This window comes from Oncorhynchus mykiss, chromosome 20 (assembly GCF_057628025.1).
Source record: "Oncorhynchus mykiss isolate SJ-2025 chromosome 20, ASM5762802v1, whole genome shotgun sequence".
Classification (NCBI taxonomy): domain Eukaryota; kingdom Metazoa; phylum Chordata; class Actinopteri; order Salmoniformes; family Salmonidae; genus Oncorhynchus; species Oncorhynchus mykiss.
Genome location: NC_143041.1, coordinates 11,283,623 through 11,303,072, shown reverse-complemented (window position 1 = coordinate 11,303,072; position 19,450 = coordinate 11,283,623). Strand labels below are relative to the sequence as shown.

The 19,450-nt window shown below is 42.9% G+C and overlaps 2 protein-coding genes across 3 annotated transcripts; one reads left to right on the top strand and one right to left on the bottom strand.

The window, feature by feature from the left end:
- The first annotated feature begins 1,319 nt into the window (after positions 1-1,319).
- Positions 1,320-12,825, top strand: LOC110498864 (uncharacterized). Of its 2 annotated transcripts, none has more exons than XM_021575535.3 (7): positions 1,320-1,835; positions 5,346-5,548; positions 5,665-5,766; positions 8,067-8,159; positions 8,292-8,402; positions 9,664-9,787; positions 9,894-12,825. In XM_021575535.3, exons 1-7 carry the CDS (start codon positions 1,808-1,810, stop codon positions 12,617-12,619), a joined length of 3,387 nt encoding a protein of 1,128 aa, XP_021431210.2. In that variant the 5' UTR covers positions 1,320-1,807; the 3' UTR covers positions 12,620-12,825. The 2 variants fall into 2 exon arrangements, with proteins under 2 accessions (XP_021431210.2, XP_036811551.1); XM_036955656.2 differs by having other exon boundaries at positions 1,684-1,835; positions 8,067-8,163.
- Positions 12,826-12,845: 20 nt separating this feature from the next.
- Positions 12,846-19,192, bottom strand: kdelr2b (KDEL endoplasmic reticulum protein retention receptor 2b). The gene is made up of 5 exons (XM_021575536.3): positions 18,912-19,192; positions 16,542-16,642; positions 16,018-16,176; positions 15,328-15,580; positions 12,846-14,059 (listed from the first exon to the last, which is right to left on the bottom strand). Exons 1-5 carry the CDS (start codon positions 19,000-19,002, stop codon positions 14,025-14,027), a joined length of 639 nt encoding a protein of 212 aa, XP_021431211.1. The 5' UTR covers positions 19,003-19,192; the 3' UTR covers positions 12,846-14,024.
- Between the last annotated feature and the right edge of the window lie 258 nt (positions 19,193-19,450).

Here is a 19,450-nt window from a genome sequence, read left to right as displayed (position 1 = left end):
CTGATAATTGAGATGTACAAACTATGGCATAAGGGAACAGCGAGCGGATAAGAGGCAATCTGTAATTTCGATTAAGAAATTAATGAGCGAGCTAGGATGGACGTAGTCAATGTAACTATTTGTTCAGCACTTTTGAAATGTACAGCGACAGAATTCAGAACATTCTTACAGTATTCTCCCTGTACACCAAGTCAGGACTGTAGGATAAGCAGACAATCAAAGCACTTACAATATTCGATGGCATTTCCGTAAAACAGGCTATAGGTTACATGTGCACCACCAAGTCAGAACAGTATGCTAAGTTATGAGGGGGAAAGGGACCAAATTATTAGGGTGAGGCACATGGGCTACTAACAGCTTACTCACAACATATTGTTACTTTCTTAGCTACACTATACATATCTCCCTGGCATATTACATAATTTATGTAGCAGCATACAATACTTGTTGTGCTGTGTTCACTTGAAAAGGAAGGTGGCGCGGCGGTCCTTCTTGTGGGCAAATTTGTCATCAAACTTTGTCATCAAAGTCTGGCATTCTATGGATTAACTGGGAACTCAGAAAAAAACAAGGTTGCCTCATGACGTCAGTGATCTCCGGTTGGAGCTCTAGAAAGAGGCCAGAGTTTCTGACTTGGAATTCCGAGTTGGATGATAGTTCAAAACGTGTTATAACAGTATTATAACAGTCAGAGCTAGTTTTTTTCAGAGTTCCCAGTTGTCTTGAGCTCACTGAAGTCTGAGGTTTCCCAGTTCAGAGTTTCTAGTTGTTTTGAATGCGGTAGAAGTCATGCTGGATTGGCAGCATGGTTGTCAAACGTTTCTGACCCATGGCATGTGAATGTTTATCCTTTTAAGCTTGGAAAATAGATCCTTAAACCCAGACTTGGACCACGCACCCACTCCACTGACTAGCAGGCTAGTGATTGCTTTGCAACGCTTGCAGTTAGCCAATGATTCCTTCCAAACCACTCATTGATGAATTTGCGATTTCCAAATTGTTGAGTAATGTTTATGCCCAAGGATTTGCCAGTAGAGTGTCGACTTGATTCCTGATGATGACTGCTTGTCTTGCTTGCTAGCTAAGATTTTGAAAGTATAATGTTGACAAGATCAGTCCAATCAAAGCAATTTGACATCATTTTATCTGTGGCAAATTACCTTGATGGGCACTTCTAATGTAAATCTATGGCTTGAATTTTCAAGCTCTCCCTGTAAATTTTGCTGTGATGTAGTGTCCCAATGAGTGAAAGAACACTGAGCAACTAGAGAACATTAGCAACTTTAATTAATATTTTTTAGCTAAATGGGTGCGACTCAGAACAGGTGGGGCCTTTCCCAATCGGGTCGCCACTGCAGCGCAGAGCTGTTTTCAAGGAAGTGAGTTGGTGTTTATACAGTACCTCCCGCCCACCTCCAAGTCAAATTTCTACAACATTTATGAGACGCAAAGCGATGCGGTACGGAGCTCAATTTGGCATCTGTATGCATACGGAGCCTCCGAACACATTTTCATTTCAAGCATAAATTGGCTTTTAAGGTTAGGGACGTCCCAAGGATCCCGGGTAGCACTAACCGTATTATTAGTAATGAAAACGCTGGTTGGCAGTCCTATTCTAAAATTATACAGTAGCTCAAATTTTCCGCTCAAGCGAACTTGTGTCGGAACTATTACACTGTCGAAATAGCTTCCACACGGATGTAAAAGCGAGACATTTCGTATTTTGCAAACTTGGAGTAAACGTGGATATTATTAACCTCATTATCATACCAAACGTTTTCGGATGTAACTGCAAGGAACACTCAAGATGGAAAGACACATCCGTGAAGCAAAAGGTAAAAACATACTTATCTAAGGAAGGTATATAGCTATAGTGGATAGACCTCCAGTAACCAACAACACGGCGAGCTAGCTAGCTAAGTGGCTAACTTCCTGAAACCGAATGTTGATGAATAGGAACAAAAACATATTTTAAACCAACTTTGTCACAAGGTAGGTTCTATGTCGAGGTAAACGTTGTAATAGACGACCCCCCCCCCCCCCCCCCTTAAAAATATTGTTTAGGCAGTTGTCACAGAATGTTTTAGATTATTTTTTACATTTGTAGGACAAAATTTGTCCTTGCAAATTGTGAAGAAAGTGGACATTATAGGCCATTTTTGACTTATACATACCTCCTGTAAGGTCCTATGATCCGTGAACAGTAGCTACATGATACAGATATCGTGGGGCTCCACGCAAGATCTCACCCCGTGGGGTCAAAATGATCACAAGAACGGTGAGCCCAGAACCACACGGGGGGACCTAGTGAATGACCTGCAGAGAGCTTGGACCAAAGTAACAAAGCCTACCATCAGTAACACACTACGCTGCCAGGGACTCAAATCCTGCAGTGCCAGACGTGTCCCCCTGCTTAAGCCAGTACATGTCCAGGCCAGTCTGAAGTTTGATAGAGAGTATTTGGATGATCCAGAAGAAGATTGGGAGAATGTCATATGGTCAGATGAAACCAAAATATAACTTTTTGGTAAAAACTCAACTCGTCGTGTTTGGAGGACAAAGAATGCTGAGTTACATCCAAAGAACACCATACCTACTGTGAAGCATGGGGGTGGAAACAACATGCTTTGGGGCTGTTTTTCTGCAAAGGGACCAGGACGACTGATCCGTGTAAAGGAAAGAATGAATGGGGCCATGTATCGTGAGATTTTGAGTGAAAACCTCCTTCCATCAGCAAGGGCATTGAAGATGAAACGTGGCTGGGTCTTTCAGCATGACAATGATCCCAAACACACTGCCCGGGCAACGAAGGAGTGGCTTCGTAAGAAGCATTTCAAGGTCCTGGAGTGGCCTAGCCAGTCTCCAGATCTCAACCCCATAGAAAATCTTTGGAGGGAATTGAAAGTCCGTGTTGCCCAGCAACAGCCCAAAACATCACTGCTCTAGAGGAGAGCTGCATGGAGGAATGGGCCAAAATACCAGCAACGGTGTATAACAACCTTTTGAAGACTTAGAGAAAACGTTTGACCTCTGTCATTACTAACAAAGGGTATATAACAAAATATTGAGAAACTTTTTTATTGACCAAATACTTATTTTCCAACATAATTTGCAAATAAATTCATTAAAAATCCTACAATGTGATTTTCTGGATATGTTTTCTTCTCATTTTGTCTGTCATAGTTGAAGTGTACATATGATGAAAATGACAGGCCTCTCTCATCTTTTTAAGTGGGAGAACTTGCGCAATTGGTGGCTGACTAAATACTTTTTCGCCCCACTGTAAATTTTCCCCGGACCTCCTCAGCAAGGGGACTGGAATTGGTCAAACCTTCTTACATGAAAGGGAAGGTTAACTTGGCCCCAGACTATCGATCTGAGATCGACGTAAGTTTGTCATTGGATTTTTCTTGCTTTAACCCCTGTGTTGGGACTAAAAGGAGCTTAAAATGGCCACTTACATCATGATTTTTGAAAAAATTGTTATAGAAATACAAAAAAGCAAATGAAACATTCTTCCTCCCAATTAAGTTTCTATGTGAGAATTGCCAAAACAATCTTACGATACCCAAACTATTTTCGTGTCATGCTGACGTGGAAATGCCCTAATCGATGATAACCAAAAAATGTGAAGTCTGATCGTGACCAATTCTGTAGCAATAGGTAATTACTAAACAAAGATACTCAATGGCCTCTTTCTTTTTTCAGATAACGTTGTTAGACCTAGCTAGCTAGCAAGCTAATATCTCTTTATATAATTTTCACTAGCGTTCTTTTTTACCTATTTGATGTGATCATTGCACATATGATTACATTATTTTTAACTAATTGATGTAGAATAATAGTGAAGACATCAAAACTATGAAATAACACAAGGAATCATGTAGTGACCAAAAAAGTGCTAAACAAATCAAAATATATTATATTTGAGGTTCTTCAAATAGCCACTCTTTGCCAGGATGACAGCTTTGCACACTCTTGGCATTCTCTCAACTAGCTTCACCTGGAATGCTTTTGCAACCGTCTTGAAGGAATTCCCACACATGCTGAGCACTTGTTGGCTGTTTTTCCTTCACTCTGTGGTCCGACTCATCCCAAACCATCTCAATTTGGTTGAGGTCGGGCGATTGTGGAGGCCAGGTCATCTGATGCAGCACACCATCACTCTTCTTCTTGGTCAAATAGCCCTTACACAGCCTGGAGGTGTGTTGGGTCTTTGTCCTGTTGAAAAACTAATGATTGTCCCACTAAGTGCAAACCAGATGGGATGGTGTATCGCTGCAGAATGCTGTGGTAGCCATGCTGGTTAAGTGTGGCTAGAATTCTAAATAAATCACAGATGGTGTCACCAGCAAAGCACCCCCACCCCATAACACCTCCTCCTCCTCCATGCTTTACGGTGGGAAATACACATGCGGCGATCATCTGTTCACCCACACAGCGTCTCCCAAAGACACGGCGGTTGGAACAAAGTCTACAATTTGGACTCCAGACCAAAGGACAAATTTCCACCGGTCTAATGTCCATTGCTTGTGTTTCTTGGCCCAAGCAAGTCTCTTTTTATAATTGGTGTCCTTTAGTAGTGGTTTCTTTACAGCAATTCAACCATAAAGGCCTGATTCACACAGTGTCCTCTGAACAGTTGATGTTGAGATGTCTGTTACCTGAACTCTGAAGCATTTATTTGGGCTGCAATTTCTGAGGCTGGTAACTCTCTAATAAACGTATCCTCTGCAGCAGAGGTAACTCTGAGTCTTCCATCCCTGTGGCGGTGCTCATGAGAGCCAGTTTCATCATAGAGCTTGATCATTCAAAGTTCTTCATTTTCTGTATTGACTGACCTTCATCTCTTAAATTAATGACGGACTGTCATTTCTCTTTGCTTATTTGAGCTGTTCTTGCCATAATATGGACAACTGATTGGCTCAAATGCATTAAGAAGGAAAGAAATTCCACAAATGAACTTTTAAGAAGGCACACCTGTTAATTGCAATACATTCCCGGTGACTACCTCATGAAGCTGGTTGAGGGAATGCCAAGATTGTGCAAAGCTGTCATCAAGGTAAAGGGTGGCTATTTGAATAATCTGGAATATAACATATATTTTGATTTGTTTTGTTACTACATGATTCCATAGTGTTGATGTCTTCACTATTATTCTACAATGTAGAAAATAGTACAAATAAAGAAAAACCCTTGAATGAGTAGGTGTTCTAAAACTTTTGACTGGTAGTGAGTGTTTAACTCATCGCTCACTAGTCCGTACTCATTAATTCACTACTTGTTGCTCATCATTCAAACTTCTTTATTATTGTTTTATCGTTTGGTAAATTTCTGTGTTTCAGGTCCCTCTCTTCCTCTCCCCTCTCTGCGGCTTATGATTCCTCCACTGCGGCTGGTCTCAGCAGCCATCTGGCAAACGATCCAGCAGAGACACGTGATGGATTATGGGATGCTGGAGGAGTTTGTTACCATGGTTACAGAGATGGTTCCAGAGCTTCTGAATGACAGTCAGAGGGCCCAACTTATTCTGGGTCTTCGAGCACGGGTGAGAGAGAGGGGTGGAGCTAGTGCTCATTATGATGGGAAAGATGGGTTATGATCATATTTAGTAGTGTTTATTGTCTCAAATACGTGTCCTGGATTGGTTTGCTCTGCTTTCAGCTGGTCCTGGAGTTGTGTCGCTCGAAGCCGATCACAGACCTCCAGACCATTCAGCCACACCTGGACAGGATACAGATCCTTAAACCTTTCTGGGGGACACAGGTGAGCTCCTTAAGGCAGAGCCTTAGCTAATGTCTAAACCGGTCAGTGATAGACATTAATGTATTTCTGATATGACATGGAAAAAACATATGCAGACTAAGTGTAGTGCTGAGCGATTGCTGTTTTTATGTCGTTTGTTAGATTATTACAGAAATAATCACAGTTTTGAGTATTATATACACTGCTCAAAAAAATAAAGGGAACACTTAAACAACACAATGTAACTCCAAGTCAATCACACTTCTGTGAAATCAAACTGTCCACTTAGGAAGCAACACTGATTGACAATACATTTCACATGCTGTTGTGCAAATGGAATAGACAACAGGTAGAAATTATAGGCAATTAGCAAGACACCCCCAATAAAGGAGTGGTTCTGCAGGTGGTGACCACAGACCACTTCTCAGTTCCTATGCTTCCTGGCTGATGTTTTGGTCACTTTTGAATGCTGGCGGTGCTTTCACTCCTGTGGTAGCATGAGACGGAGTCTACAACCCACACAAGTGGCTCAGGTACTGCAGCTCATCCAGGATGGTACATCAATGCGAGCTGTGGCAAGAAGGTTTGCTGTGTCTGTCAGCGTAGTGTCCAGAGCATGGAGGCGCTACCAGGAGACGGGCCAGTACATCAGGAGACGTGGAGGAGGCCGTAGGAGGGCAACAACCCAGCAGCAGGACCGCTACCTCCGCCTTTGTGCAAGGAGGAGCAGGAGGAGCACTGCCAGAGCCCTGCAAAATGACCTCCAGCAGGCCACAAATGTGCATGTGTCTGCTCAAACGGTCAGAAACAGACTCCATGAGGGTGGTATGAGGGCCCGACGTCCACAGGTGGGGGTTGTGCTTACAGCCCAACATCGTGCAGGACATTTGGCATTTGCCAGAGAACACACAAAGATTGGCAAATTTGCCACTGGCGCCCTGTGCTCTTCACAGATGAAAGCAGGTTCACACTGAGCACATGTGACAGAATCTGGAGACGCCGTGGAGAAAGTTCTGCTGCCTGCAACATCCTCCAGCATGACCGGTTTGGCGGTGGGTCAGTCATGGTGTGGGGTGGCATTTCTTTGGGGGGCCGCACAGCCCTCCATGTGCTCGCCAGAGGTAGCCTGACTGCCTTTAGGTACCGAGATGAGTTCCTCAGACCCCTTGTGAGACCATATGCTGGTGTGGTTGGCCCTGGGTTCCTCCTAATGCAAGACAATTCTAGACCTCATGTGGCTGGAGTGTGTCAGCAGTTCCTGCAAGAGGAAGGCATTGATGCTATGGACTGGCCCGCCCGTTCCCCAGACCTGAATCCAATTGAGCACATCTGGGACATCATGTCTCGCTCCATCCACCAACGCCACGTTGCACCACAGACTGTCCAGGAGTTGGCAGATGCTTTAGTCCAGGTCTGGGAGGAGATCCCTCAGGAGATCATCCGCCACCTCATCAGGAGCATGCCCAGGCGTTGTAGGGAGGTCACACAGGCACGTGGAGGCCACACACACTACTGAGCCGCATTTTGACTTGTTTTAAGGACATTACATCAAAGTTGGATCAGCCTGTAGTGTGGTTTTCCACTTTAATTTTGAGTGTGACTCCAAATCCAGACCTCCATGGGTTGATAAATTTGATTTCCATTGATAATTTTTGTGTGATTTTGTTGTCAGCACATTCAACTATGTAAAGAAAAAAGTATTTAATAAGTATATTTCATTCATTCAGATCTAGGATGTGTTATTTTAGTGTTCCCTTTATTTTTTTGAGCAGTGTATATTTTTACATTATGTGGGTTGAATGCTGTAACAACGCAGAATAAAACTATTAATAAAAGTCCCATGATGGTAGTTAATGCTTATCACTTATTAACCATAATTTATTCACATTAAAATCACTATTTTTCGAAATACATGAGGCTGAATACCAACTATCAATCACTTAGATCATGTATTTTCAGGTAGCAATACCTCACGAAGCAACAGCTGCTCTCTATATCACCTCAAGGTCACGCATTCTTCTCTCTTCGTAGCAGGCATAAAAGATACACAGACTGGACAAGTAGATGCGCAATGAATTATGGTCATTGTAGTTAACTACTACGTTTGTTTGTGTTAAACTATGCAGAATATTGGCCTGTTGGAATCTACAACTCCCTACTACATCGCACAGTTCCGTCTAGATTTTATTTTTCTAGAGAAACTGTGCAATGTGTTCATTGAGCTCACAGAAGGGGAAAAAATAACAAAATGAATTCAAATAATTGAACCGAGGATGGTCAATTAGTTGTTTAAAAAACAAAAATAATATTCTGTGTTTAAGGCTGATGCAGAGGTAGGATTATCTGAATCCAATTTCCTTGGGCTGGTTCAAAGCCTTCTGAAAGACCCTGGCGAGAGGGAACATTTCTTCCAGGTCAGTAAGTATTTGGCTATGGAATAGTTGTGGGTCACTTCCATTATGTGTATTTCCACTGCTGTGTATTTCCAGAAATTCAATAATAATCTAAGATGTTTTCATAGCTTATATTCCTTTACTCTGTTTTAGGATGTTTTTCCTGTAGAATTTGGTCCAAGTTATGACGTAGGCATACAGAAACTCATGTGGCAATTCCTTTCGAGACTGGAGAAGCTACTTCCTGTGTCAAACTTCCAACAGGTACTAGTAGAAATACAAGTATATACAGTACCTTCGGAAAGTATTCAGACCCCTTGACTTTTTCAATATCTTCCTTAGCAATCTACACACAATACCCCATAATGACAAAGCGAAAACAACAGGTTTTTCGAAAAAAAAATTGCAAATGTATTAAAAATAAAAAAAACAATACCTTATTTGCAAAGGTATTCAGACCCTTTTTGCTATGAGACTCAAATTGAGCTCAGGTGCATCTTGTTTCTATTGATCATCCTTGAGATGTTTCTACAACTTTTTATTTTTTATTTAACCTATTTAACTAGGCAAGTTAGTTAAGAACATATTCTTATTTACAATGAAGGCCTACCCTGGCCAAACCTGGACGACGCTGGGCCAATTGTACGCCCTATGGTAGAATGGCCAGACGGAAGCCAATCCTCAGTAAAAGGCACATGACAGCCCGCTTGGAGAATGTCAAAAGGCACCTAAAGACTCTCAGACCATGAGAAACAAGATTCTTTGGTCTGATGAGACCTAGATTGAACTCTTTGGCCTGAATGCCAAGTCTCATGTCTGGAAGAAACCTGGCACCATCCCTACGGTGAAGCATGGTGGTGGCAGCATCATGCTGTGGGGATGTTTTTCAGCTGCAGGGACTGGGAGACAAGTCAGGATCGAGGGAAGGATGAACGGAGCAGAGTACAGCGAGATCCTTGATGAAAACATGTTCCAGAGCGCTCAGGACCTCAGACTTGGGCGAAGGTTCACCTTCCAACAGGACAACAACCCTAAGCACACATCCAAGACTATGCAGGAGTGGCTCTGAAGTCTCTGAACTCTGAGTGGCCCAGCCAGAGAGGACCTGGACTTCTGTATACCACCACTACCTTGTCACAACACAACAGATTGGCTCAAATGCATTAAGAAGGAAAGAAATTCCACAAATTAACTTTTAAAAAAGCACAACAGTTCATTGAAATGCATTCCAGGTGACTACCTCATGAAGCTAATTGAGAGAATGCCAAGAGTGTGCGACGCTGTCAAGGCAAAGGGTGGCTACTTTGAAGAATCTGAAATATAAAATATATTTTGATTTGTTTAACACTTTTTTAGGTTACTACATGATTCCATATGTGTTATTTCATAGTTTTGATGTCTTCACTATTATTCTACAATGTAGAAAATAGTAAAAATAAAGAAAAACCCTTGAATGAGTAGGTGTTCTAAAACTTTTGACTGGTACTGTATGTTCCTTCTAACTCTGTATTACTTATTGTGTCAGGCTGCCTTGCTGCTCAGTGACGTCCCCTCTGTTCTGGAGGAATGTGTTGAGTCCATATCTCACCCTCAGCAGCTGAAAACCCTGCTTCAATACCACAGAGATCTCTGCAAGCTGGACAACCATGGTAGGCATCTCGCACCCATCATTTTCATGCTATATCATGGATTTGTTTTGGACCCCCCCCATTCCAAATTTAAGTCTGTGTGTTGCATTTTGGTTCCCTTTTTCAGACCCTCCATCTTCCACCGATGGGGACTGCATTCTCTCAGCTCTCTGTCTTCCTCCTGTGGAAAGGGTGGTAATTACAACAGAGGTGAAAAAAGAAGGAACACGTATGGATGTAAAAGAAAGAGAAGGGGTGGATAGCAGATCAGGGGAATGTGAGAAAAACAAAACATCCTCTGTTAGTGATGATGAGGAGGCGGAGGATGATGCAGAGTTTGCTGACCCAGAGACAGACAAGGTGGAACCAGAGTACGAAACAGTGATGGGTATAGGGGAAGATGGTATAGAGAAGCCTTTTAAACTAATCAAAACACAAGAAGAAACCCATTATGAAAAATTCAGAAAAAAGCCCAAACCTGAACAAAAGAGAAACATAGGCATGTCTAAAGAAATCAGATTCTCCATGATACAAAAACCCTCGGTGGACCTACAAGGGATTGTCATCGCTGACATGACACAGACCCCCAAATCAAATCAACAGGTCCCAAGAGCCAAAAGGTCCTTGGAGCGTAGGACATGCAAGTTGTGCGGTAAGGTCGTACAGCGTCCTGCAGTCTTGAGGAAACACATGTTGACTCACACTGGTGACTGGCCCTATCAATGTCCTACCTGTAAGCAGATTTACAAGGCCTTGGGAAGCTTCCAAGAACATACTGAAAGATGTGTCTTTCCTATTGAGGAAACACCTGAGGACAATGAGTCATCCATATCAGTGATGCAATACAAGGGTCTGATGTTGAAGAAAATTTTACCACGTCCGCAAGGACAAAAAGCAGGCCCAAATGAAAAAAAACTCAAACGCATTGTCTGCAAGACATGTCCTGTTTGTGGGAAGACTTTTGCAACAGGTTCAAGCATGAAGCGGCATCAGATTATCCACACTGAGCCCAAAAAGTGCAGAGTGTGCGAACACATCTTCCCTAACTCTTCCGAACTGAAGATCCACATGGAGTCCCATCCGAAAAAAGGAATCCATCAATGTAGTAACTGTGAGAGGACCTTCAAGCACGATTACAGTGTGAAGGCTCATGAAGAGGCTTGTCTTTTTCTGAGTCGTCAACAAGGGGAGCTTGGAGAGAGCCGTGGTCCTCCAGCTACGGGGCAGACAGACCCAGGGCCATCAGGCAGTACACACCAGCAGAGCATGACATGTGAAGCAGGAATCATACAACTCTCTGCAACTCTAAGCAAACAGAATTCTGCCTTCACCTACATGCATTCTGTGGAGGGGTCATCAGCGAGAGCAAAAAGGTCTCTGGAGCGTAGGACATGCAAGGTGTGCGGTAAGGTCGTACAGCGTCCTGCAGTTCTGAGGAAACACATGGTGACCCACACTGGTGACTGGCCCTATCGATGTCCCACCTGTAAGAAGATTTACAAGACCTTGAGAAGCTTCCAGGAACATATTGAAAGATGTGTCTTTCCTATTGAGGAAACACCTGAGGACAGTGAGTCGTCCTCCACCAATGCAACCAAACACCCATCTTCCACCCCGGAACCAAACACACCTATAGGATCATCCAAACGCTGTGCAAGGTGTCCTATTTGCCATAAATTTATATCGGGATACCTGAGATATCACATTCTCTCTCACTCAGATGAGCGCCCACACGCTTGCCCCCGTTGTGGGTCGAAATACAAGTTCGACTTTGTTTTGAGGAGGCACATGAGACTGTTCTGCAAGGTGAGGAAGGGTGAACCTGTTGAATTAGGGGAAAAGAAAGTCCATAAGTGTAATGAATGTGGGAAGGAATTCGGGCTAAAATCCACACTGACAGCACACAAACGCATCCACAACCCGCTCCGCTGCGCCTATTGCCGAAGGATGTTCCCAGACCAAGAAACGCTTGCAATTCACAAGGTAGAGCACAAACCGGTTCAATGCACCATGTGTGAGAAGAGCTTCAATGTGATAAGATACCTCTCCAGACACTACGTGGATGACCATCAGTTCAGCGGGCCATTCCGCTGCACCTACTGTGAGAGAAGCTATGCCGAGTTATCTGTCTTCGTACGACACGAGAGGACACACACCGGGGATCTTCCATATAAGTGCTCCCACTGTCCCAAGAAGTTCCATTTTGAAACTGCTCTTGTGACACACCAGAGAACGCACACAGGAGAGAAACCGTGCCTTTGCTGGGAGTGTGGAAAGAGCTTCCAATCCAAGGGGATTCTGAAAACACACATGAATCGTGTTCACACTCCTCAGGTGAAACGTTTCCCTTGTTCCCAGTGTAACAAAGCTTTCAGGGACAAAGGTCAAATGAAGATGCATGAGAATGTTTACCACAAAGGGGTGCGTTACCCGTGCTCCTACTGCGGTAAGGGATTCTTTAGCCCTGCCCCATTGGCGAGACACGTATTGATTCACACAGGGGAGAATCCTTATTCCTGCACATATAAGGAATGTACCAGAGTTTTCAAATCTGCATCTGAACTGAGGATACACGTGAGATACCATACTGGAGACCGGCCATTCAAGTGCAAGGACTGTGGGAAGGGTTTTGTTCAAGCCCATTATCTCACCATACACCGGCGAAGTCATACCGGGGAGAAACCGTATTCGTGTCTCACCTGCAACAAGTCCTTCAGCACCTCCCATCAGTTGAGCAGACACATGAAAACGCACACAGGAGAGAAGCCTTACCAATGTACGGATTGTGGGAAAGCTTTCAATCGTAGAGACCGTTTGCGGACTCATCAAGATAAATGCCATCCAGCTTTTTAGTTAAAGTTAAGATCCTTTGTTCTCAATGTTCTATAAATGCGGATTTGTGTTTTGCAATTGTTGTAAATTAACTGCTTATGTAGCCAGTACATGACAGCCTAAACTCACCATGCCTAGCAACCTTACCATGTACGTTTTTTGTTTGTTGCTATGGCTGTAATGACTACTTTCTCCTTCTGGGATTAATAAAGTACAATCAACACCCACCTCTTCTCATTCAGTCAAGTGTTTTCCGTAAAATCTTTATTTGTGGTGGCAACAGCATGCAAAAGAACTCAGTAAAAAAAAAAAAAAATAGGAATGATCTGCATGTGAGGCCAAATAAGTAAAGGCAGATGTCTGGTTACAATTCAACAATGCCCATAATCATGTGTCAAAGATCCACAGATCTTCTAAAGTGAGCTCAACAATATGCACATCATGTAGACTAATCTATGGACATTAAGAAACATATGGAGCTGATGTCTGAGTTGGTAGCCTATATATTGCCGATGAATGGACTCATTTTGAAATGATACTCAGGTAGTAAAATATAGATACAGGTGATTTGATGGTGTACATTTAAATGAAGAAAGCCATTTACAGCAATGAAGATAAGGCAGTTTATCGATACTGTATTTCAGTGAAACTCTTTGGGGGTGTAAGTGATAGATTTCAAATAACAGGTGACAGTTACAGGTCAATTCAAACTTTAAATTGATTAGTTTAATCTTTTTGGAGGATATTAAGTATTGACCAGGGCATGAATGAACAGTAACTGGCTGTCTTTATACAGGAATGTACACTGGGTCAGAAAGCGAAAAAAATACAAAAAAAGTTTGCCAACCAAAGCCAAGGGAATAACACTCCATTACATTTCCCCTCTTTCTGGATTGAGGAAAAAAGTACATTTGAGGTTGCAAATACTCTTAAATGGTTTTAGTCAATACTATCCCACCACGAAGTCCGCGCCAATATTTTACAGTGCCAAATCACAGGCAATTTATGTTTTCAGCTCATTCACTAATGTGTCAAATCATCAGAGTACACATTTTTATTTAGAAAACTTTTCTTCCTTTATACAGTAATAAAAAAAGGTCAGGCAAGATGCATCAAACAGAAGTCCGAAGGCTTCAGGATGGCCTTTTCGGGTTTGTTCTGGGTTGCATTCAACAAGGTGAAGCGTTGCAGATGGAAATATAATTAATAGAGCTGAAAATTCCCTAGCCCTATACAATACATTTCTATCTGAGCGCTCTGACATTTGCACCCTCCTGAACAGGCGTTGCTGATAGTGGTCAAAAAACAGGACAAACTGAGCGGCTCGCTCTGTCTCAGGCATCTTACACTGGCGGGGGGATGGGAGGGGGGCAACTGTCATGTGCCACCCCCCCAGCGAGTCTGCCAAATCGGTGATCTTTGGCACTTAGGCTGGCAGACTCAGCTTCTTTCCTTTCAGTACTGAAACAGAGGAGAGATTTTTTTAGGTTCAAAGCAACGGTTAAACAGATGACCAAAACACATTTTGTGACAAATACCAGAAGTTCCCGGTGAGTGGTTTACAGTGGAGATGTGGGCAGGTATATTCAAGAATGAACTTGAGAAAGAAGACGAGTAGGCGGCCATTACGTTGCAATAAACTTTAGTGAACTATTAACAGATAATATTGACAAAAGAACACATTCAAGCATCGTGCATAATGGTGCACAAGAATTCGAAATGCGGTGCAGTTGTGCGTTCTCATTTACAATGATGATCTGCTCCTATATGTAGCTATTTTGTAAATATTTTCTGTTAATAGTTCACTAAAGTTTATTGCAACATACTGGCCACCAGTATACAGTGTATATACTCAAGTTTAAAGGTCCAATGCAGCCATTTCTATCTCAATATTAAACACTTTTGGGATAACATGTACCTTACTGGGATTGTTTTCAATTAAAAAATATCTTCACAAAAGGCAATTTCTCAAGGACTGTCTGGGTCTGAGTGGGGAGGGGAAAACTGAAAATGTGCCGTTATTGGCAGAGGGGTAACCTGGCACGCAGCATAACCATGCCTGTACCTCCCACAGAAACCACTTCATGTCACTATTCCCTCAACACTTTCCCTTGTTGGCACCCTGGTTCCCTGGTTGGCACTTATTGCACAACTTGTTTTAAGTCACTCAAAAAAATGGTGTGGGGGGGGGGGGGGGGAGTCTACAGTGTGTGCAAATGGCATGAGGTAAGGCAATAAATAGCCCATAGTAGCAAAGTAATTACAATTTAGCAGATTAACACGAGTGCTAGATGAGCAGATGATGATGAGCAGATGATGATTTGAAGGTGTTAATGATTTGAAGTAAGTAGTGATATTGGTGTGCAAAAGAGCAGCAAGGTAGATAAAAACAATATGGGGATGAGGTGTGCTGCGCCACAGCAACTTGAATGCACCTGGAGAGGAATATTTATCTTGTATAGAACACACAAGCCAACTAGGTAGATAAAATATTCTACTACGAGGTTGTCTGTTTTTTCTATTAATTACTTGTTTTGTTTGCAGAGGAAAAGTAAATGGAGATCGTTCTAACACCTTCAAATTGTGCCTCGACCAAAATATGTTTCCATTTTTTTTTTTGGAGTGGTGGCAATTTTCCCGTGGCGCAGCACAACAGTTAAATGACTGCTCCGGAAACACTGCTCCAAACTTACTTCGAAAATAAGTCAGAAGACTGCAGCTCGACTCACCTTTTGTCACATACAGATAGAAGAAGTCGCAATAGAGGATTGTCTGAACAACACCGGCCACGATGGCGATCATGTCGAAGAATCCCTCGAAGTAGAAGCGCCAGATCCAATTGATGAGGTAGAGAGCCCGGTACAGGCCCAGGAAGAACAGGTAGTGGGTGGTGATGGTCTCCGCCTCGCCCGTCTTACTGATCATGAAGAGCTGGGGCAAGATGGCCACCGACTCCAGGTAGATAGAGAACGTCCACAGGATCTAGAGGGAGAGGAGATAGTGAGAGGTGGAGTGTGTGGCTGTGTAGACCCATTTCCCGGCTGTGTCGTGAAAAGTTGTGTGCGCAGTTCCGAATCAGAAAGCGGTTTGTTTACATTAAAGTAAATACGATCACATCCGACTTATCGTCATGACAACATCGCAAATGTCAGAGCATTGATTATCTAGCAAGCCAGCGAGGCATGGTAAAATATCACAAATGGAGATAGAATAACAATATACTTGTTGAGCATAACTATAGTCACCAGTCTTGTGTTCATGGTCATCACTCACTGCTAAGTTTGAAGGTACCAACATCAGTGTATGCTAACTGCTACAGGGCGTTTGCCGTTTAACCCCAAAAAATGCCTCTATATCAGTTGCTGTATAATGCAGTATGCATTCATCTTAATGAGAGACAAGAGGGTGTGTGTCCTTACCTCGAGGGGAGAGAAGTCGTGGTTGACAAGGAATGCCAGCCCTCCTACGGGGACGACCAGGAACTCCACTCTGAAGGTGTCGTGGTTACCGTCATAGGTGGCCTTGAACTTAGCGTAGATCAGGTACACGGTGGCGTACGCGCAGCCAATGTAGATTACCTTAAACGATACAATACACCAATCACTAACTTGTTCCCTTTCACTGTTATCTGGAAGATGTGTGTATACATCCAATTAGGTTAAGCACACGGCAACCTCAGAAACCGATTAGAAAAGTGAGCAAATTAGCTGCTTGTGTTTTCAACGTACTAGTGGTTTCCATAATTAGAGGTACACACTCTTGATGCACCCACTCATACACCAATGAACCTTGGGTATACAAGGGTGTGTCAACTTAACAGTACTTCAATATTGACTCGTGAGTAGATCTCACTACTATAGAGAATGGGCAGGGTGTGTTGCTTGAAAAAAGATCTCTAAGAGGATTAGCCTGTCACCCTCACAAGGTCCACTGTTTGTCTCACCTTCATGGTAGTGTTGTAGAGGGAGATGAAGGAGGTGAGCAGGTCCAGGTAGCGACTGGTGAACACCAAGGCGAACAAGATCTGACTCTTCCCAGAGATACCTGTCAAGAGAGACAAAAAACCAACCAAGTGTATGAGACGTCAGATGTCTGTTTCTCTTCTCTTCTAAACTCACAACAGCCCACCATGAGTACATCTCAAAAGCCCTAAGTGGCTTCCTCTCATTCGGTCTCATTAACTTCATCTGAATTGTGAAAGAATTGAGATGTTAACCTTGCATCCTTCCTTAGAGTAACCACTGATCTCACTGGACAGAGTTGGTGTGAGGCTATGAAGTTAAATCCTTGCTTTCACCTATCCAGTCAGGTCAGATCAGTGTTAATTCTCAGGGAGGCAGAAAGGAAAGAAGTGTTTTTGAAAAAGGACTTCGGTGGCCCCTTGGTAGAAATCGAAACCCAGAAAGCTAATTTTGTCCCATTTCACTGGCTAACCCAGTTAGGACCGGCAGACTCATAACTACACAATGTTTTGTGTTCCATCTTACACTTGTCAATGTCATCAACTTGAAGGTACTGCTATGGCAATTCCTGACATTACAGGCATCATGGCTGTGACTTATTCCACAAGCAGCAACACCAAATTAATATAAGGTGACCTTTGTTTGTGATGCTTGCGTACATTAATTTCTGATTCTAACTGCAGGAATGAAAACATGACAGATCAAATCCACTTAGCATCTTTGATGAGGTAAAAGCTAGTCGGACTCCATTCAGGTGAATTGCAAAACACACAACCAACTGAGGGTCTGATAAGAAGTAGGCTTAGTACAGCATTTTCACATACAAATGCTTAGACCACCTGATGTACAATCCTGGGCTTGCCATTGCAAAAACCTACTATTTCAGACTGTGCTGAAAGAAGATCCATCCCTCAACCTTCCTATGCCTGAACAATACACAAAGATATTGTATGGCTATGGCCAGTGGCTACAATCTCAGTTATGTTTTGAGAGCTTCTTTCCTCTCTAGCATGGCCAGGTAGAGACAACTGTGATAAAAATCCAAGGCATTTTATAAAAATCCAAAGAATTTTAAACACAGACATAGATAGACTTACAGCTGCTCCGCCTCAGAAGGCCAACCTGCAAACACTGGCAAGTGGTAGCACCCTTCTTGTAGTCAAGAAGCTCACAATACATGAATAACAATGCTAGACTAGAGTATATTAAAAACTGAATTAAACTTTGGTGCTTGCAGTGATGAGATTATGTTTCTAATGACAGGCCCAGTACCTGAGCACAAACTGATTTTTTGCCTGACTGGAATGTGTCAAATCCAATCTCTTGTGTGAGAAGCTACCTGCCTACTGAAGTTGTTGATCGTGACAGGTATCAGTACCTCCTTTGACAAGTCAGATCTTAAACCTAACCTTCAACCCCAAACCCGTTTCAAAGTTACTTGAGGTATATATGTACTGTAGGGGTAAGTAGGGGTAAAGTGACTAGGCAACAGGATAGATAAAACACTAGCAGCAGCATATGTGGTGAGTGTGATAGTGTGTTTGTACGCATGTGTGTTGGGGTGTCAGTGTAAGTATGTCTGAGTGTGTGGGTAGAGTCAGTGCAAAAAAAGGTCAATGCAGGTAGTTCAGGTAGCCATTTGATTAGCTTGTTAGCAATCTTGTTTAGAAGTCCTGTGGCCTTACACAACATACTGCAACAAGCCTTGTAATTCCCAGGGGACATTGGAAATTGACTACTTAAATTCTGTATAAGTTAAAGTAACAAAGTCCTGTATCAGCTGTGCATTTGACAGCAATTATATATTTTTTAACCATATTATCCGCGTTAAGTGACAGCGCTACCACGTCAAAGGACAGACCAGGGTAGCGACGCCGGGGGGAGGGGTGAATTAGCGGACTAAAATCAAAGGTTTCTGTACTACAACAGGGATGATGAGGCATGACATACCACACACACTGAAAAGCGTTTAGTGGGCCCTGTAAACTGACGTGCGCAGATGTTGACCTGATATCGCTAGCTAATAAATGAGTGGGGTACTCAACACAAGTCAACTAACGTTACTTAGCAACAGACATTGCATGCATTTCATCTGGGTGTATTTGATTTGCTGGACTTTGTCCTTTCCCAACACTGTCCTGTTTACTAGGCCGTGCTAGCATCAATGCTAACAATCTGATTTGATGAAGCCTCAAACTAACGTTAGTTGCCTAGTAGCAGTTAGCTTGTCAACAAAAATCCACTACAAAGAAACGTTGCTAATTTAATAGCTAGGTACATTGCACTGGAATTGAGATGGCAATTGGAGATGTATGCAGCTTGCAAATAGTCCAAATGGGAATCTTACTCACCGGCACAGGACCTGGTTTTCCATATTTTTAGCAGCAGGATGATGATGGCTGCTAAATGGGAGAGATCACCAGTGAGTCTGAAAATGTTCATGATTCTGCTGGGTGCTGCAGGCGGCTGTGCCTTCGCTAGAACGAACCTATGCGGGTCAAATCAAATACGACCTTCAAGCCTCCGTTACTTGCAGGTTTAAAACCTTACTATAGGGTCTGTCAGGCACCTAAATCGACGTTTTCCACGGTCTGGATGGGAAAATGGCGAGTAATGCGCGACGTGGCCCGGAGACGTGGCCAAGGATAGTCGCGCCCAATGCAAGCCGGGAAAAAAATTACGTTCGCCTAATGAGAAGTTGGACACGCCCGTGATCACGGAAATGTATTTTATCTTTTCAACTACTATATTTATAAAAACTAACCCACAGACTCATTTGAGAATTTGACAGTGGAATAAACAACAACTTTGCAGAAGATATTCATATGAAAGTGAAATAATCACCAGTCAGTCAAATGTACATGACACACATCAAATATCCTTCATTCAA